Source organism: Heteronotia binoei, chromosome 1 (genome assembly GCF_032191835.1).
Source record: "Heteronotia binoei isolate CCM8104 ecotype False Entrance Well chromosome 1, APGP_CSIRO_Hbin_v1, whole genome shotgun sequence".
In the NCBI taxonomy this organism is placed as follows: Eukaryota; Metazoa; Chordata; class Lepidosauria; order Squamata; family Gekkonidae; genus Heteronotia; species Heteronotia binoei.
The window spans coordinates 17,069,181-17,090,396 of NC_083223.1; the positions used below are offsets into that span (position 1 = coordinate 17,069,181).

General features: G+C 48.5%; 1 protein-coding gene across 1 annotated transcript in view; it reads right to left on the bottom strand.

Annotated features, from left to right (window-relative positions):
• The window catches only part of PTCHD4 (patched domain containing 4), a 110,533-nt gene that overhangs the window by 46,865 nt on the left and 42,452 nt on the right, over positions 1 to 21,216 (bottom strand). The window contains exon 2 of the mRNA XM_060231353.1: positions 7,480 to 7,960. Coding sequence (XP_060087336.1) covers positions 7,480 to 7,960 — 481 coding nt within the window. The remainder of the gene's footprint in view (positions 1 to 7,479; positions 7,961 to 21,216) is intronic.

A 21,216-nucleotide genomic window follows, 5' to 3' on the forward strand; every position in this document is an offset into this window, starting at 1 on the left:
TTAGAGAATTGGCTAATGGCTACATCAGGGGTGAGTGGCCTAATATGCAAAGGAGTTCCTGCTACAAACCACCTCTCCCCTTGTTACACTGATACCGTTAGGGCTTTCTTTGTAGCAGGAGCTCCTTTGCATGTTAGGCCACACATCCCTGATGTAGCCAGTCCTCCAAGAGCTTGCAGGGCTCTTCTTACAGGGCCCTCTGAAAGCTCCAGGAGGGCTGGCTCCATCAGGGAGTGTGGCCTAATATGCAAAGTAGTTCCTGCTACAAAAAATCCCTGGATCCTGTGATCAAAGGACTCCCTAAGAAAGGAAAAAACACCAGTCTTTCCCCTCTATTGTATGTATGGTATGCCATGTATATGGGCCAGGCTAGCCAAAACTTATCGGATCTTAGAAGCTAAGACGTGTTGGCCCTAGGGTTGCCAAGTCCAATTCAAGAAATATCTGGGGACTTTGGGGGCGGAGCCAGGAGACTTTGGGGGTGGAGCCAGGAGACATTAGGGGCGGAGCCAGGAGCAAGGGTGTGACAAGCATAAATGAACTGCAAGGGAGTTCTGGCCATCACATTTCAAGGGACGGCACACCTTTTCAATTCCTTCCTTTCATAAGAAATAACGAAGGATAGGGGCACCTTCTTTTGGGGCTCATAGAATTTGACCCCCTGGTCCAATCCTTTTGATACTTGGAGGGGGATATTTTGGGGAGAGGCACTAGATGCTATACTGAAAATTTGGTGCCTCTACCCCAAAAAAACAGCCCCCCCCAGAGCCCCAGATACCCGCGGATCAATTCTCCATGATTTTCTATGGGAATAAATCTCCATAGGGAATAACAGAGTTCCCAGCAGACATTTCCCTCCCCTCCCCCCACCCCGCTTTCTGACGACCCTGAAGCGGGGGGGGGGTGGTCTCCAAACTGGGGGCTCCCCTTCCCCCACCTGGGGATTGGCAACCCTAGTTGCCAATCCAAATTTACCATTTGGATGAGAGACCACAAGGAAGTCCAGAGGTGCAAGCGCAGAGGTAGGCCTCGGCAAACCACCCCTGAATGTCTCTTGCCTTGAAAACCTAAAGGGGCTGCCATACGTTGGCTGCGATTTGACTACACTTTTCACCAACACGTATTACAGACATTGATGGTGGTATGCAAACAGCAGCGGCTAGGGTTGCCAAGTCCAATTCAAGAAATATCTGAGGAATGTGGGGGTGGAGCCAGGAGACTTTGGAGGCGGAGCCAGGAGACATTGGGGGCGGAGCCAGGAACAAGGGTGGGACAAGCATAATTGAACTCCAAGAGAGTTCTGGCCATCACATTTAAAGGGACAGCACACCTCTTTAAATGTCTTCCTTCCATAGGAAATAATGAAGGATAGGGGCACTTTCTTTTGGGGCTCATAGAATTGGACCCCCTGGTCCAATCTTTTTGAAACTTGGGGGGTAATTTGGGGAGAGGCACTGGAATCTATATTGAAGGTTTGGTGCCTCTACCTCAAAAAACAGCTCCTCCAGAGCCCCCGAAACCTCCAGATCAATTCCCCATTATACCCTATGAGAATTGATCTCCTCATAGGGAATAATGAAGTGCCCAGCAGACGTTTCCTTCCCCTTTCCCTCCCCCCCCACCCCGTTTCTGGCAACTCTGAAGGGGGATTGGCCTCTCTACTCACGAGTTGCTGCCAACTTCTTCACAGCAACACAGACACACCATCCCAAGACCGAAGCCTCCAGAGGTGGAAAGGCACATGGTCCTCTGGGGGCGGGGCTTCCCCCCGCCGACCAGCTGACTGGGGGCAGGAAGGAGTCTGGGAAAGCGGAAGAACCCCCACTGGGACCTGGGGATTGGCAAGCCTAGCAGCGGCATCAACAACTATCTCACTTTGGGGATCTCATCTTCATATGCAAATACAAATTAGAAGACTTATAGGGTTGCCAGGTCCTTCTAAGCAACTGTTGGAGGAGGGGGACTTACTGGGGGCAGCAGGGAGGCCCCTCCAAAGTACAGTGACATGTCTGCATCACTGCCCACATGACCCGGAAGTGACATCATCATGTCCAGGATGTTAGGGTGACACTCTGGTATTTGGGCAAAAACTCTGTGGTAAGTTTGGCTTCTACCCTAAAGCTTTTGCCCAAATGCTAGTGTGTTGTCCTGACATCACGGGTGTGATAGTGTCACTTCCAGGTCACATGGGCAGTGACGCAGACAACAACAACTAGACAAAATCTACAACAATTAGTGATCTATCAGTTTTGGCAACCCTACTTTGGAAGAAGACAGAAATTCGAAGTGGTATCAGAGGAATATTTCCAAATAAAGATTTGAATTTTCAGAGATGAGATAGTGGGGTGGAATCTGCCCTTAACCTGCCACTCCACTGAGCAAAGTCCATCCCCTTTTCCAGTATCTGCCAATCACTTGAAGAGAAAGCTAGCAACAGTCAATCAGAGCTCTTGGAACCTTGGGAGGGGGCGGGAAGAAAAAAAATCTCCTCCTACTTGGTATTAAGTAGGGTTGTCAGCGTCAGATTGGCAAATGCCTGGAGATTTTGGGGTTGGAGCCTGAAGAAGGTAGGATTTGAGGTGGGGAGAGACTTCAGTAGGGCGCAATGCCATAGAATCCACCTTCCAAAGCTATGGTTGCCAGGTTTCCCCGGCCCCTGGAGGGGGATGGTGGGTAGGATTGCCAGTTCCAGGCTAGAAAACTCCTGGAGATTTGGGGATGGAGTCTGAGGGGGACAGAGACCACAGTGGGGTACCATGACACCCTCCAAAGCATCCACTTCCCCCAGAGGAACTGATCTCTGTAGTCTGGAGATGAGCTGTATTTCTAGGGAATCCCCCAGGTCCCACCTGGAGGTTGGCATCCCTTGGCCACGCTACCATTTTCTCTATTGCCTGGAGATCAGTTGTAACACCAGGAGATCACCAGTCACCACCTGGAGGTTGGGAACCCTAGCATCAAGGGCAGACAGGTTTCTAATGAGGATTTACCAAGGCAGGGGAAAGGCTACCTCAGGAATACCATCACAATTTACCTCAGAGGTCTCGAGTTGTAAATAGTGCCAAGCACTGAGAGGCCAATAAATAAATAAGTTTTGGCCTCTATAATATGTTCCATTTATATTAGATGGATTGTTCCAATTTGTTTCATTGTGCATACGAAGCATACAGTCATCAGAATGAATCGGTGCCACTCAAGTGCCGGTTTTCAGAGCCAAAGCAGTGTATCAGTGCCACTCAAGTGCAGCGGTTTTCAAAGCAGTGGCTTCTTTTACTGGCTCTTTTGTCTTTATATGGATATATTATTTTGACTGTACGTCTCCTTGAGCAGGAGGCAGGATAAATATCTCCCGATGTCTCTATGGCATTGCACTCCACTGAAGTCCCTGTCCTCCCCAGACTCCATCCCCAAACCTCCAAGAATTTCCCAAGCTGGATCTGGCAAGCCCCCACCGTTAGGGTTGCCGGGTCTGTATTGGAAAGTACCTGGAGACTTTGGGGGTGAATCTTGGAGAAGGTGAGGTTTGGGGAGGATACAATGCCATAGAGTGTGCCCTCCAAAGCAGCCATTTTCTCCAGGAGAGCTGATCAAAGCCACCCAGTAATACACCGTCTTTCAGTTTGCAAAAATATACGTATTACAAGGATTATATACAACACATAATAAACAATACAATAACGATAGAGGCTGGCGCCGGCCTTTTGAACATATGAAGCTGCCTTATACTGAATCAGACCTTTGGTCCATCGAAGTCAGTATTGTCTTTTCAGACTGGCAGCGGCTCTCCAGGGCCTCAAGCTGAGGTTTTTCACACCTATTTGCCTGGACCCTTTTTTGGAGATGCCAGGGATTGAACCTGGGTCCTTCTGCTTCCCAAGCAGATGCTCTACCACTGAGCCACCGTCCCTCCCCAAAGGGAGGGTTTTTGGTCCCCTACATCAGGGGTTTTTGGTCCCCTCGAGGTTTCTGTTACTTTGAAAGGCCCTAGCACCGCTGGCCTCTATCATTATAGTATTGTTTATTATGTGTCGTACACAATCCTTGTAATATATTTTTGCAAACTGAAAGGCGGCGTATTACTTGGTGGCTTTGATAAGCTCTTTGATCAGTCTACTTGGTGAGCCAGTTTGGTGTAGTGGTGAAGTGTGCAGACTCTTATCTGGGAGAACCGGGTTTGATTCCCCACTCCTCCACTTGCACCTGCTGGAATGGCCTTGGGTCAGCCATAGCTCTGGCAGAGGTTGTCCTTGAAAGGGCAGCTGCTGGGAGAGCCCTCTCCAGCCCCACCCACCTCACAGGGTGTCTGTTGTGGGGGAGGAAGGGAAAGGAGATTGTAGGCCGCTCTGAGACTCTTCGGAGTGGAGGGCGGAATATAAATCCAACGTCTTCTTCTTCTTCTTTGATCAGTCTACTAATTACACCAAGTGCCCTTCAAACAGCACATTTTCTCCAGGGGAGCTGATCTCTGCCAGCTGGAGATCAGCTGTAACAGCAGGACATCTCCAAGTCCCTCCTGGAGGCTGGCAACTCTACCCCCCTATTGGTGGCTAGAGGGAACCTGGTAACCCTACTTGAGCACATTTGGCAACAGAGGGTGTAACAGATTTTTTTTTGGGGGGGGGGGAAGCAAGGCAGATGGCAGAAAAGTCAAGGTATAGCCAGCAGTCCTAAAAACCTGACATTGCTGGCCATAGGGTTGCCAACTCCAGATTGGAAATTCCAGGCGATTGGGGAGGGGGTGGAGTCTGACCAGGAAAGGGTTTGGGGAGGGGAGAAACCTCAAAAGCAGGGGTGGAATTCTAGCAGGAGCTCCTTTGCATATTAGGCCACACAGCCCGATGTAGCCAATCCTTCGAGAGTTTACAAAGCTCTTTTTTGTATGCTCTTGGAGAACTGGCTACATCAGGAGGGTGTGGCCTAATATGCAGATGAGCTCCTGCTAGAATTCCACCCCTGCTCAGCAGGGATGTGATGGCATAAGAGTCTACCCTCAAATGCAGCTATTGCCTTCAGGGGAAGCCGCCTTTGTCAGCTGAAGGTCAGTTGTAATCTGAGAAACCTCCAGGCTTTGCCTGGAGACTGGCAACCCTAGCTGACCACCTACTTCGCATCCCCAAACAATGCTAGGCCAGGTTTGCTTAAGAAAGCCCTGCCTTGTGTAACGATACAGCACACAACTTCTGTTTTAATTGGCATGATTAATTGGTTTAATTTCAAGAAATACAAAAAGCAGCCCCAACCGAATCAATTCCACTTTACTGCAGAGAGCAATGGCCCGGCTGCGTTTGCAATTTAGTTGAAAAATTTGCCCACACCTTGCACCCCACAGCAAATTTCCCAGCACATTTTTTAACATCAGAAACTAACAGCACAAGCCTATATACACTTTCCTGGGAAGGAAGCCACATCAAATGGACCTGAGCTACCAACCTCCAGGTGGTGGCTGGAGATTTCCTGGGATTACAGATAACTAGGGGTGGAATTCTAGTAGGAGCTCCCTTTGCATATTAGGCCACACACCCCTGATGTAGCCAGTTCCCCAAGAGCTTCCAAAAAAGAGCCTTGTAAGCTCTTGGAGGATAGGCTACATCAGGGGTGTGTGGCCTAATATGCAAAGGAGTTCCTGTTACAAAAAAAGCCCTGCACCCTGCATTTCCTGATGTCTGAACTCTCCTGTTGGGTGCTCAAACTGGTTCAGAAGCACAAACTTTTAATTCTGACTTTACCGTGCTATTTTTAAAATGATAGTGCATAAGCACATGTGTGCACATGTGCACCCAATATATGTTTTCCAAAAAATGCCAAAGTTAGGGGTTTTTTGATTAAAAAACAACAACTAGACGGTGCACTCCATGATTGACGCGCAACACTAATTGTTTGGTCAACCATGGAAGAAGAACGGGGTGAGGCCAGATCAGGGTAGAAGTACAATTGAAAATCTCTGTTGCAAAATGCGATGGAGTAATTAGCAGAGCACCCAAACCATGCCAAGCTTCCAGTCTGACCTCAGGCCTGGTTAGTATGAAACAGTAATAGTAAAGGGGACCATTTATTTGCAGCTGCGTAAAATTATAATTCCACGAGCAGGGTCCTCAGGCTTTCCAAGCCTGCAGGCATCTTTGGAATTCTGACACAGTGTGATGCATGCAGCCACAAAATGGCTGCCACAGGAGGTGGGACCAGCCACACAATGGCTACTGTAGTTTACCTCTCCTCACCCAGTGAAGTGGTGGCAGCTGCTGCCAAAACAACAATTTTAGTAATCTGCACAGCCAATTCAATCTCCAGTGGCCAATCAGAAGCCTTGCTAGGCAAAGCCCCACCTGTCTCTGCTCACCTTCTAAAAACATTTGGTAGGCTCCAGGAAAGTATCAGTGGACATTGTTGTTGCCCCCCAGGTAATATGTTGGGGACTCCTGTCCTTTGTGAACTCTTTCTCTTCTAGGTAACCAGAGCAAAGAAAAGGTATCAGAGAGGATGCTGGGGATATTTTCTTTACAAGGAAGGAAGGAAGGAAGGAAGGAAGGAAGGAAGGAAGGAAGGAAGGAAGGAAGGAAGGAAGGAAGGAAGGAAGGAAGGAAGGAAGGAAGGAAGGAAGGAAGGAATGGAGGGAAGGAGGGAGGGAAGGAAAGAAAGAAAGAAAGAAAGAAAGAAAGAAGGAAGGAAGGAAGGAAGGAAGGAAGGAAGGAAGGAAGGAAGGAAGGAAGGAAGGAAGGAATGGAGGGAGGGAAGGAGGGAGGGAGGGAGGGAGGGAAAGAAGGAAAGAAAGAAAGAAGGAAGGAAGGAAGGAAGGAAGGAAGGAAGGAAGGAAGGAAGGAAGGAAGGAAGGAAGGAAGGAAGGAATGGAGGGAGGGAGGGAGGGAAGGAAAGAAAGAAAGAAAGAAAGAAAGAAAGAAAGAAGAAGGAAGGAAGGAAGGAAGGAAGGAAGGAAGGAAGGAAGGAAGAAGAAGAAAGAAAGAAAGAAAGAAAGAAAGAAAGAAAGAAAGAAAGAAAGAAAGAAAGAAAGAAAGAAAGAAAGAAAGAAAGAAAGAAAGAAAGAAAGAAAGAAAGAAAGAAAGAAAGAAAGAAAGACAGACAGACTCTGGGTAGCTTTCTTTGTCCTTTTCTACTAACCCTCCATCAAAGTCAGCAAAGTAACCATTCATTTTCTCTGCTGAGCAACTAGTTTTCAATAACAATCTCTCCTTCATTTCATAACTGGGATCAATACAAGCTCCCCCTCCCTCATACTGGCTGAGGCTCCGACACAATCGTTTCAACCTTTTCGCTCGGTTTGGGAATATATATATATTTTCTTGGCAAGCAGATGGGTCAATTTAACAAGATTAAAAAAGAGGAGGAGGAGGAAAAGGAGAAAGAAAAGGAGGAGGAAGGCAAAGCAAAATGCCAAAAGGCCGTCACCTTTGGAGTCCACAACACCATTTACAATCCCATCGTTAAGCCTCTACTAATCCCGTCATTACGAAGATAAATAATTACCCATTGCGAAGAAAGGGATTCCCAGGAGCGTCGAGTTGTATTTTCCATCGGTAATGAAAAAGATCCCTGCTGCGGTGACGCTGGAGATACAGACGGTGAGGACGCCCAAGAGGCCCAGGAAGGGCTTGCTGCGAAGGCAGTCTTTCATGGAACTGGAGATGATGGCCGTCAACAGGATCAGCATCAGGCTGACCAAGATCTTGCCCCTGGCCAGGAAGCTGGTCTTGTGGAAATCCCTCCACAGGCTAAAAGAGGCCAGAGCGTACAGCTGCAGGTCCTCGTAGCTAAGCTGCAGCTTGCGCATTAAGTTGCAAAATTCGTTCTCCCATTTTTCGCCGATTCGGTCCTGGGCTGCCGAATGGTAGGTCTGGAGGTAGTACGTGATCTGGATGGCTCGGGCCGACTTCACCCGCTGGTCCTTGCTGTTGGGGACTTCCAGGACTCCGCCAAGTTGGTGGCCGATGAAACTGGTCCTCCCGTCCTTGGGGAAAGAAAACCCATCCTGAATTATTGGTTTCCTGGGAGGTAGGGTGATACCCTGCCCACCTTTGAATGCATGCATAAGAAGAACTGGAGGAACATCTCCGAAGTCTGAACGGTTGAAAATGCAGTCTCTGTATCTAATAGGTCAGCTCGGGGTGGGGGAATGGGAATCAGGCCCATAGCTAACCAGGAGCCCATGGGGCCAAAACCCTGACAGGTTTTTGGAGCCCCTCACCCCCTTCCCATGACCACCCTCTCCTATCTGATTTAAATTGCACCACTGCCCCTCCCATGCCATTTAAAGGGCCCGCCAATCAGCTGATCGACAGGTTCTTTAAATCACACAGGAGGGAGAGGGATGGCCCCAGCCTCTCCAGATTTCTGCATTTACCCCCATGGGCCCCTCCCCTGGCCCCCCTGAGGCCCCCTCCCCCTGTGGCCCCTAGCTACGGGGCTGACCGTTTTGCAGAGTGGACCCCTGCATGCAGGGATGGGGAGGGAGGTTGGAACTTCCTCAGGGTTCTGCCGTTTCCCTTCTGTGTAGTTCTGCACGCGTGAGGATCCTATGCCGCCCAACATCCTTTTAGTGCAGTGATCCCCAGCGTGTTGCCTATGGGTACCACGGTGGTCATTAGTAGATTTCCTGGCACCCCTTTGGCTTCTTCCCCAAAGCATCTCTTCCCCGTAACAAAGAGCCATTTCCAGCTTACCTCCACTTCACTGGCACAAGAGGTGCTTCAAAAGAGCCCAGGAGGCATGATGCTTGTGTCCACAGGCAGCACCCATTTGTGAACAGTTGCCTCCCTCAAGCGAGGATGCTTGGCTCGGAACCTCCCAACTTGTCCCAGCATCCCCTGGGGCAGCCTACCAAAGTAGGGTTGCCAAGTCCAATTCAAGAAATATCTGAGAACTTTGGGAGTGGGGCCAGGAGACTTCAGGGGTGGAGCCGGAAGCAAGGTTGAAATAATGAAGGATAAGGGCACCTTCTTTGGGGGCACATAGAATTGGAACCCCTGGTCCAATCTTTTTGAACTTGGAGGGTGTTTTGAGAAGAGGCACGGGATGCTATGCTGCAAATTTGGTGCCTCCGTCTCAAAAAACGGCCTCGCCCCCAGAGTCCCAGATACCTGCAGATCAATTCTCCATTATACCCTATGGGAATCAGTCTCCATAGGGAATAATGGAGTGCCCAGCAGACATTTCCCTACCCCCTCCCCGCTTTCTGATCACCTTGAAGCAGGGGAGGGCCTCCAAACCAGGGGATAACCTGCCCCCACCTGAGGATTGACGGCAGAAAACCCGAAAGTTCCGTGATAGCCATCCTCCAGAGAAGCATAAAGACACTTATACAAATATACAAAACACACTTCTATATTATTCCAAACACTCTCAGACAAACCGTCTTATAAACATAACCCTGATGTACAGAACACCTAAAGTGAAAGCAAAGGAAGGACGCAATCTAGAAAGTTCATAATAAGCAGTCCCACATAGTCAACAATCAGTCCTTCCGCATTCAAAGGAATCCTCAGAGTTGCTCCTGAGGAGATCTCGTAGTGTTTCTGAATAGTTCCAATTCCAAATAGGTTATGTACATATTTGTCTCATAGGGAAATAATGGAGTGCCCAGCAGATTTCCCCCCCCCCCACAGCTTTCTGATGACTCTGAAGTGGGGGGAGGACCTCCAAACCAGGAATCCCCTGCCCCCATCTGGGGATTGGCAACCCTATACCAAACTCAGTCGGTTGACTTTCAATTCTGAGGAACTGAGTAGGCTGTATATCAAACTGAGGGAGAGGGAGGAAGGAAAGGAGGGAGGGAAAGAGGAAGGAGGAAGGGAGCGAGGAGGAAGGAAGGGGGAGGGAGGGGGAGGGAGGGAGGGAGGGAGAGAGGGAATGGAGGAAGGGGAGGGATAGAGGATGGAGGGAGGGAGGGGGAGGGAAGGAAGGAAGGAAGGAAGGAAGGAAGGAAGGAAGGAAGGAAGGAAGGAAGGAAGGAAGGAAGGAGAGGGAGGGAGGGAGAGAGAGGAAGGGAGGAAGGAAGGAGCTGCTCCATGCCTTGTTTTTTTTGCCAGCTCAGAGCCTGACTGCTGGTAATCCAAACAGGATTTTTCAAAAAAAGGAAGAGGGAAATAGTAGTAGAGGTGAAAAAGATAAGATTGCATGTTGTATCTCCAACAAGCTGCTGGATTGGATCTCTATGATCTATCAGTGGAAAGCGCTGACAGTCTCTTGTCCTTCCACCCACCCAGAGTCATCCAACGGCGAAGGGGATTCATTGAAACCAGCACTTATCAGCCAGAGGGGTGCAGGCATGGGTTTTTCTTAGATCTGAACAGCATCAGCTGAAATCTAGCCTGCTGTACAACACAGAGGAAGCAACGAGTGCATTCGAGGAAAGGCAAGGCACATCGAGGCATCTGTACTGAATTTTGAGCCAAGGTGGTATTAGCCCTAGCAGGCACCCTTAATCAGAATTAATCTGCCCTAAATGATGTCAAGCAGAGCTTAGTTAGAGGTTTTAATTCATTTCTGCAGATCAGTCTTTTAATATAGCCTCATTTAACTCATATATTTTGTCCCTTCCTGGGTGCACAAGGCTATCGAGTGCCCCCTACCCTGATGCTGTTTTGCTGACAAGTTATTATTTTAGGTTAGTTTTACAGTGGAGGAGCAGCCAACAGGTTTACCTTTAGCATAGTTATGGAGAGTGGAATCTCTTCCTCCTAGGAAAGTGTTCTTAGTCTTTACTGTCTCTGGAACCGGGGTGCCTAACTCATTTCTTATGAGGGACGAATCTGACATAAATGAGACCTTGTTGGGCTGGGTAATATGTGTCATAAAATGTAATGCCAGGAAGCAGAAATACAAACTTTATAAAAGACACAAAGGTGCTTTCTTTCTTTCTTTCTTTTTTAAAGGTGCTTTCTTTGTATCTCTCCTGTGCGATCGAGTGAACTGGGCAAAGGAAGCTCCGGCTCTTTCTCTCCCTCCCTGAGGACAAGGAGGAAGAGGAGCCTCAGCCAGAAGAAGGAAGAGAGGCTTGGCTCAATAGCTCTGCTAAGCGATTGAGAGAGCCTAGCAAAGCAAGCTCTCCCTCCCCCCCTTCCTCCCCAAGGGAGGACCTTCAGCCAATGGAGAAAATGCCCTAAAGGCCTATATGGCCGTGTCCCTAACCCTGTCTAGGCAGCAAGCATATTTTGGCTCGTCCGCAGAGTCAGATGGACCCTATGTGGTTTCAGATGGCACTGCGGGATCCTTGGCCCTCTGGCGACTCTCTAGATGAACTAGCGAAGGCGTGGCACCAACAACTCTCTGCAGCCATTGATGAGATTGCCCCCTGGCGCCCTTTTTGTCGCCGTGCTCAGCTGGCACCGTGGTACACCCCAGAACTGCGGCTGATGAAACAGTGACTAAGACGGCTAGAGAGGCGTTGGTGGCGTACTCGCGACGAAGTGACAAGAACATCTTATAGACTGCTTATGAAGTCCTATGAGATGGCAATCAAAGCTGCAAAGAAGGCTTACTTCACAGCCCAGATTGCGTCTGCGAATTCTCATCCAGCTCAATTATTTAGTACTATTCTGTCACTTACAAACTTGCCACAGAGCAAGTCAAATGATAGGGAATTGGATATAGGCTGTGAGGCTTTTGCTGATTATTTCGCAGATAAGGTCCTGACACTCTGCCGGGACCTCCCTGCCAATTTAGATACAGTACGTGAACTCGAGGCCCCAAGCCCGTCACATGTTCCAACGCTGGACCAATTTGCTCTACATGGCCTGAGGGAAGTCGACAAGGTCCTCTGCTCTGTGCGTCCGACTACTTGTGATCTGGACCCATGTTCATCCTGGCTGATAAGGGCATGCCGGACGGAATTATTGGTGCCACTTCAACAGATCATTAATAGGCCCTTGATAGAAGGGACCTTCCCTACGCCCCTCAAGGAAGCAGTGGTCCATCCACTTCTTACAAAAACCATCCTTAGGCCCGGTCGAATTGGCCAACTATCGATAGGTCTTGAACTTGCCCTTTTTTGGGCAAAGTCATTGAGAGGGCAGTGGCAGCACAATTACAGGGGTTTTTGAATGACACTTCCGCATTAGACCCATTTCAGTCCGGTTTTCGCCCAGGACGTGGGACGGAGACGGTACTGGTCGCCCTCTTGGATGATCACCTAAGACATCTGGATCAAGGCAGATTGGCAGTGCTGCTGTTATTAGTTCTGTCGGCTGCCTTTGATACAGTTGACCACCAGCTGCTGTCGCACCACTTTGCCGACACGGGGATTCAGGGGTCTGCCCTCCAATGGCTTACCTCTTTTCTCCAAAGTCGGGGACAGAGGGTGGTAGTGGGGGAGAGGTCATCTCAGAGACACCCACTAGCATGTGGGGTGCCTCAGGGGGCGGTTCTCTCCCCAACACTATTTAACATCTACATGCGCCCCCTCGCCCAGATTGTCCGGAGTTATATGCGGATGACACCCAGCTCTATCTCCTGATGGGCGGCCAGGCCGACTGTGTCCCAGAAAACCTGGAGCGGGCGTTACAAGCCGCTGTGAAATGGCTCAGACAAAGTCGACTGAAATTGAATCCAGCAAAGATGGAGGTTCTGTACCTAAGCCTAGGCGGCCTGAGAAGAGAGATCCCTTTACTGACCTCTGATGGGGTGCCTTTAGCACCAGCTTCGAGGGTCAAGAGTTTAGGGGTTCTCCTGGAGCCTTCATTAACTATGGAGGCCCAGGTGCCAGATCTGCTTTTTATCATCTTAGGAAGATAGGACAGTTGGCTCCATACTTGGAACACAGTGACTTGGCTACAGTAATCCATGCAACGGTCACCTCAAGAATAGACTACCGTAACGCCCTCTACATGGGGCTGCCCTTGACTCGGACACGGAAGCTGCAACTGGTGCAGACTGCTGCGGTCGGGTTGGTATTGGAGCTGCCTTTACGGGTGCACATCCAACCTGCACTGGAGACGCTGCACTGGTTGCCTGTAGTGTTCCGAGCCCGGCTCAAAGTGCTGGTTATGACCTTTAAAGCCCTATATGGCTTGGGACCTGTCTACCTTTGGGAGTGCCTTTCCTCACATGAGCCCCAGAGAGCACTATGATCAAGCTCGTTAAATCTGCTAAAGATCCCCAGGCTAAAGGACGCCCGTCTGACCACTACAAGGGCAAGAGCCTTCTCCGTGGCTGCGCCTGCCCTCTGGAATGCCCTTCTGAAGGAGACCAGGGCCCTGCGGGACTTGTCACAATTCCGCAGGGCCTGTAAGACATATCTGTTCAGGCAGGCTTTTAAGAACTAAAAGGAGGTACTTTTAACGTCCATGGGGCTGTGCATCATCTGCCCCACAGTATCATGAGAAACTAACTCAAACAGAAGCCATCTGAGTTATATTTTGAGTGGTATTTAAATTGTTTTAATATTTTAATGTTTTAATAATGTTTTACTGTCATAATGTGAATCTGTCATCGAATTGTGACTGTTGTTAGCTGCCCTGAGCCCATTTGGGGATATAAGTGCAATAAAGAAATAAATAAAATTGCTCTGTAGTTCCTGTACGATTGAGCAAGCCTTGCAAAGCAAGCTGTGATGCAGAAGGAAGTAAAAGGGAGGGAGAAGGAAACAGACTTGCTTGAGGGCCTGATAGGAGCCCTCTGCGGGCCTGATTTGGGCCCTGGGCCACAAGTTTGACATTCCTGCTCTAGAAGTCCAGCATCAAGCACCAGAAACTCTATGAGGTGGGCATGGCTGGATGACCGCACTTCCGATGACATCAGGGGTGTGTGACCTAATATGCTAATCAGTTACTGTCATCAGGGGCGTGGCCAAGTATGCAAATGATGGTGATGCCAGAGGTGTGGTCTCATATGCTAATGAGTTCCTGCTGGGCTTTTTTTCTACAAAAAAAGCCAAGGAAGGAAGGAAGATGGGGAGGACGGAGAGAGAGGTGGAAAGAAAACAACATTAAATGCCTCCTCCAAGCTTCTAGCTGGCTTGGCAAAGTGATTTAGAGAGAGACATGCCTTTTCCAAGTCGGCCAATGAAGCGGTGGGGGCTTCAAGAGCTACACAATATGTAAGAACGTAAGAGAAGCCATGTTGGATCAGGCCAGTGGCCCATCCAGTCCAACACTCTGTATCACACAGTGGCCAAAAAACCTGGTGCCATCAGGAGGTCCATCAGTGGGGCCAGGACACTAGGAGCCCTCCCACTGTGCCCCCCCAAGCACCCAGAATGCAGAGCATCACTGCCCCAGACAGAGAATTCCAACAATACGCTGTGACTAATAGCCACTGGTGGACCTCTGCTCCATCTGAAAGAGCCACATGCGGCTCCCAAGCTGCAGTTTGTCCACCCCGGCATTGTACCTTGCAGGGGTCTCGCCTCAAGCCCCACCCTCCTCTCCAAGCTCCACCCTCACATTACCAGGGTTTTTCCCAGCCCAGATCTGGCAATCCTACTCTCACTGGTTTGCTAGAAAGGCTGGCATTCAGGCACCCATGGCAAGGAGGAGGAAGAGAAAGAGCAGGGCACCCAGAGCTGGAAGTGGGCACTTGCTGGGCACCTGCCACAATAGCTGTCGGAGGACGCTGGCCTTTGAAGCAAGATGATTATGCCAGGCTGTTTCCCTTGCCTGGGCCAACTAATCTATGTTTCGAATTGATGCTAGGGTTGCCTGATCCACATTGGGAAACCCCCAGAGATTTGGGGATGGAGCCTGGGGAAAACTGGGACCTCAGTGGGGTACAATACCATTGAGTTCACCCTCCACAGCATCTTTTTTTCTCCAGGGGAACTGATCTCTGTAGTCTGGTGATAAGCTGTAATTCTGGGGGATCCCCAGGTCCCAGGGGTGGAATTCTAGCAGGATTTTGCATATTAAGCCACACACCCCTGATGTAGCCAATCCTGCAAGAGTTTATAAGAAAGAGCCTTGTAAGCTCTTGGAGGACTGGCTACATCAGAGGGGTGTGTGTGCCCTAATATGCAAAGGAGCTCCTGCTAGAATTCCACCCCTGCCAGGTCCCACCTGGGGGCTGGCCTCCCTAATTGATAGGGCTGCCAATCCCCAAGTGGGTGACGGGAGAAAAACCTAAGGTTCCATGATAGCCAGCCTCCAAAGAAGCATAAAGACACTGAACGTATGAACATATGAAGCTGCTTTATACTGAATCAGACCTTTGGTCCATCAAAGTCAGTATTGTCTTCTCAGACCGGCAGTGGCTCTCCAGGGTCTCCAGCTGAGGTTTTTCACACCTATTTGCCTGGAGCCTTTTTTGGAGATGCCGGGGATTGAACCTGGGACCTTCTGCTTCCCAAGCAGATGCTCTACCACTGAGCCACCGTCCCTCCCAAACACTCTCAGACAAACCGTCTTATAAACACGCCCTGATGTACAGAACACCCAAAGTGAAAGCAAAGGAAGGACACAATCTAGAAAGTTCATTATAAGCAGTCCCACATAGTCATTCAAAGGAATTCTTGGTCCAGTTGCTCCTGAGAAAACCCTGTAATGCTCCTGAAAAGTTCCAATTCCAAATATGTTATGTACACAGCATAACACAGCGACAAGGTAGTACTTTATAGTCCCTCGTTTCACTAGAAGCTTTGACCAGCTTGCAATAACTCCAGTTCTTTGCACACAAGTTACAGTTTTCAAAAAGTCTTGCAAGACTTGTCTGCTGGGCACTCCATTATTCCCTACGGAGACCGATTCCCATAGGGTATAATGGAGAATTGATCTGCAGCTATCTGGGGCTCGGGGGGGGCTGTTTTTTTGAGGTAGAGGCACCAAATTTGCAGCATAGCATCCAATGTCTCTCCTCAAAATACACGCCAAATTTCAAAAATATTGGTCCATGGGGTTCAATTCTATGAGCCCCCAAAGAAGGTGCCCCTACATTATTTCCAATGGAGGGAAGGCATTTAAAAGGTGCGCGGTTCCATTAAACGTGATGGCCAGAACTCCACTCCCTTTAGAGTTCAATTGTCACAACTTTGCTCCTGGTTCAACCCCCCAAAGTCCCCAGATATTTCTTGAATTGGACCCGGCAACCCTATTAATTGATGCCTTTCATTCAAAACGTACACCGGATTTTCTGCATCATTCCTATTGCAGTGGATTTTCACACCATGGATTTACAAGCCAGAGGTGTCTGGTAGAAATCTCGTACTGCCCTTCCTAGCACACATTATCAAGGCTTTATTGGGAGATAGCTTAAACAAGGATTAAGGATGCTTTTGAAATGGGTATTACAAATAATCTGATGACAAGTGCACCTTTCCATTCTGGCTGTGCACCAAAGCAAAACCAGGCCTCATTTTGGGCAGGATCTCACAGGAACGGAGCTCCGGATCCTCTAAATTTTATTGTGATCTTTCTTTTTTACCCTCTCCCCCCCCCCCGCCCCGCCCAAGTATTTGCTTCTGGGCTCCGTTGTTCAAACCCCCCTGTGAGAATTTTGCTGAACTCTAAGATTTGACAAACTTTCTAATACTTCCCTCCACAAAAAAATGGGAAAATAACCAAAACATATAAAGCAGACAGGTGGAAATCTTCATCTTGCCACAGTGGCCAAAAAGGAGAAATAATTTAAAAAGTATGATTGTCACACTTTGGCAACCCTACTCAATGACAACATCACTGAGAATGAAGACTCTTCATAAAGGTAAAGGTAGTCCCCTGTGCAAGCACCAGTCATTTTTGACTCTGGAGTGACGCTGCTTTCACGTTTTCACAGCAGACTTTTTACAGAGTGGTTTGCCATTGCCTTCCCCAGTCATCTACACTTTCCCCCCAGCAAGCTGAGGACTCATCTTACCGACCTCGGGAGGATGGAAGGCTGAGTCAACCTGGAGCCGGCTACCTGAAAACTCAGCTCCCACCGGGGATCGAACTCAGGTCGTGAGCAGAGGGCTCCGACTGCAGTATTGCAGCTTTACCACTCTGCGCCACGGAGCTCTCTATGACTCTTCATACCTATATGAAAAAGTGATAACTGCTTCAGAATTAGGGGTGTCAAGCTTCTGTTGGGGGCAGGGGATCCCCTGGTTGGGGGGGGCAATCCGCCAGCAAGGAACAGGCTGCTGGGGGAATCCTGTCCCCAAAGAGCCCCATCGTCACGTGATGTACCCTGTGCAATGACATCACCTGGAAGTGACGTCATTGCACCTGGCATCTCGTGCCAGGAACACTCTCGGACTCGCAGTAAAACTCTGTGGTACCATAAAGTTTTTACTGTGAATCCTTGAGCATTGTGCCAGGGACACTCTAGAATTTGTGATAAAACTCTATGGTACCACAGAGCTCTGCCGCGAATCCTAGAGCGTGCCCGGATGACCTCATCGTGAAGCATGCGAGAGAGGAGTCCCCTGTCACAGTGGCGGAGGGACTTGGCAACCCTATTTAGAATGGCAATGAACTAATGAGCAAAGGGTTATGTTTTGAGGTCTTTTGGGATTTTTTTTCCTGGCCATTCTAGAAATTGATGGTGAATACTGTGTGCAATTCTGGTCACCGCACCTCAAAAAGGATATTATAGCATTGGAAAAAGTGCAGAAAAGGGCAACTAGAATGATTAAAGGGTTGGAACACTTTCCCTATGAAGAAAGGTTAAAACGCTTGGGGCTCTTTAGCTTGGAGAAACATCGACTGCGGGGTGACATGATAGAGGTTTACAAGATAATGCATGGGATGGAGAAAGTAGAGAAAGAAGTACTTTTCTCCCTTTCTCACAATACAAGAACTCGTGGGCATTCGATGAAATTGATGAGCTGTCAGGTTAAAACAGATAAAAGGAAGTACTTCTTCACCCAAAGGGTGATTAACATGTGGAATTCACTGCCACAGGAGGTGGTGGCAGCTACAAGCAAAGATAGCTTCAAGAGGGGTTTAGATAAAAATATGGAGCAGAGGTCCATCAGTGGCTATTAGCCACAGTGTGTATATATATGTGTGTATATATATATATATAATTTTTTTGGCCACTGTGTGACACAGAGTGTTGGACTGGATGGGCCACTGGCCTGATCCAACATGGCTTCTCTTATGTTCTTAAGTACTAGAGGACTTTCATATCAGACTCAGTTTTGGATCATGAGCCAATGCAGAACTCTTTTTGTGATCAGAGATACGAAAACCCTTCTCTTCTCTCCCCTCTCCCCTTTTCTGCAGCAACAGTGCTTTTTAAAAAACGGCTACGGTGAATCAGCTCAGGTGAAACGTGATAGGGTTGCCGTATTTCTTTTCTGGCCCTGCTCCTGTTTTGCTGACAAGGAATGTATTAACTATGGCTTTCCCGCTATTATGCGTGAAAGTCAGAGAAAGCTAGGAATTCTGGATTGACACGGATGATGATTGTATAATTTTTGGCACTACGGGACCTTGAAAGTCACACGTAATATACAAGATTGGTCCCCAGAAGAAGGATTAGAGATCCGAAACAGCTTGCTGAACGGACCGGTTCTCCATTGGACCTTTTCTCAAATATAGCACTGGAATATAATTTAGTGGCTGTGTGCCACATAAGGACAGTAGGAGCATTGTGGAACTTATGAGTTTTAACTTTCTGCATGACTGATATGTTTCGTATTGATGATACTCTTTTTGTATTTTGATGCTATATAATCATTACACAGTCAGAATTATGTTTTAACACGGAAAGTTTTATCTTTGTTTTGGTTTAGCAGCTCCTCTGTGGTCCCAGCAAAAGGCCTCAGATTCGGTGGGCCCTCACAGGAGCACAGCTCCTGAACCTTTTTGAGTCCCACCTCCTTGTCCATTGAATAGTAGGTGCAACTGCATAAAGATCTCTGGATGAGCTGTACCACCTATTTTTCTACAAAACGACCTCTGTCTGGCAGTACTGTGACCTCTGCCTTTAACAGCGGCCTGTTGGGCAGAAATGCAAGAGGCAAAGCTTTCCTTCTCACTTTACTTCACTTCGTGAAAGAAAAAAAAAATGAGTCTTTGGCTGCCCCCTTCCTGAGTGCAAAACTGCTGAGCTGGGAAGATGAATAGCGTAGGACCAGTTGAAACCTGGCAGCTTTACTGTGTGTTTCTCAGCAATTTCATTCCTAGCCAATATAATAAAATAAAAACAATGGCTGCACGCAGGGACATTGTATTCACGGTTTGTCTTTCAATGCAAGGATATTATCTGGATTTATAAAGCAGAGGACAGCGTTCTTCTAAGGATGCAGGAATTTCCTCGCTTGAGCAGACCAACCCATCTTGTACAACATTCTGACAAGCACAGGTGTACTCAGAACAGGTGTACTCAGAAGGAAGCTCCACTTTTTCCAATATGGCCTAAGCCAAGGGTGGCCGAACTTGTTTAACATCAGAGCCACGTAGAATAAATGTCAAATGTTTGAGAGCCATGAGACATGAATGTCAGATGTTGGAAGGAAGGAAGGAAGGAAGGAAGGAAGGAAGGAAGGAAGGAAGGAAGGAAGGAAGGAAGGAAGGAAGGAAGGAAGGAAGGAAAATAGATGGGAAGGGAGGAGGGATGGAGAGGTGGAAAGAAAGCAATTTTAGCTTTAAATGCATTCTCCAAGATGCCAGTTGGCTTGGCTTGGAGAAGTGATTTAAAGAGACAAATGCCTTCTCCAAGCTGGCTGACAGGGTGGTGGGGGCTTCAAGAGCCACACAACAGGTGTGAAAGAGCCACATGTGGCTCCTGAACCACAGTTTAGCCACCTCCGAGTTAGAGCAAGAAGAGATTGTTAAACAAAACATTACAAGAGCTACTGTTTGCTGATGATGCTGCACTCGTCTCCCACTCGGTATCAGCTCTGCAGCATATGACGTCCTGCTTTGCAGAGGCTGCCAAGCTATTCGGCCTAGAAGTTAGTCTGAAGAAGTTCTCCACCAGCCTGCACCCCAGGAAGATTATCACCCTCCTTGCATCACTGTGGGTGAATCAGTTCTGAAGACAGTCCAGCAGTTCAGCTACCTGGGGTGCATCATCTCCTCAGACGCCAAGATTGACAAGGAGATTGACAATAGGCTGGCAAAGGCAAACCATGCATTTGGCCGACTTCATAAAAGAGTGTGGAGCAACAAGCATCTGAAAAAAGGCACAAAGATCAATGTTTACAAAGCGGTTGTGATGACAATCCTCATCTACGGCTCCGAATCGTGGGTTTTATACCGTCATCACCTGTGATTCCTTGAGCGCTTTCATCAGCGTTGCCTTCGCACCATCCTCAACATCCACTGGAGTGACTTTGTGACCAACACTGAAGTCCTCAAGCGGGCGGAGGTTACAAGCATCGAGGCACTGCTGTTGAAGACGCAGCTGCTCTGGGCAGGGCATATTTCCAGGAGGGAAAACCACCGCCTTCCCAAGATTGCCCTGTATGGCGAACTTTCCACCGGCCATCGAGATAGAGGGGCACCAAAAAAGAGGTTCAAGGACTCCTTGAAGAAATCCCTTGGTACCTATTGCATCAATCATCACCAGTGGTCTGACCTAGCCTCAGATCGCAAAGCATGGAGGCACACCATCCACCAGGCTGTCTCTTTCTTTGAGAACGCACGCATAGCTGGTCTTGAGGACAAAAGGAGATTGAGGAAGAATCGCACTGCTACAGCACCAAGCCCAAATCAGACTTTTCCCTGCAGCCACTGTGGCCGGACCTGCCTGTCCCGCATTGGTCTTATCAGCCACCATTGGTCTTATCAGCGGACATGGACTACTGCACCTTTCTTAAATCTTTGTTCGCAAAGTCAAGCCGAGACAAGAGCGCTAATGTTTTAAGAATGTTTTTACTTTAAGTAAACAAAAATGTTTGTGTCCTTTATAAAAATTTATATCTCTGCTACCTGGCATTATATTTTATGACACATAGGGCCCGACATAAGGTCTCATCTATGTTAGATCCATCCCTCATAACCAGGGGTGGCCAACTCTGGTTTGGGAGCCACATGTTGGCTCTTTCACACATATTATGAGGCTCGCGAAGCCCCCACTACCCCACCAGCCAGCTTGGAGAAGGCATTTCTCTCTTCAAATCACTTCTCCAAGCCAAGCCAGTTGGCAGCTTGGAAAATGCATTTAAAGTGAAAGTTGCTTTTTTCCACCTCTCCCTCCCCCCCCCCCAATCTATTATCGTCTGTCCCTCCCTCCCTCCCTTCCTTCTCTCAAACATCTGCTGTTCATGTCCGGTGGCTCCCAAACATTTGACGTTTATTCTATGTGGCTCTTATGTTAAACAAGTTTGGTCATCGTTGCTCATAACAA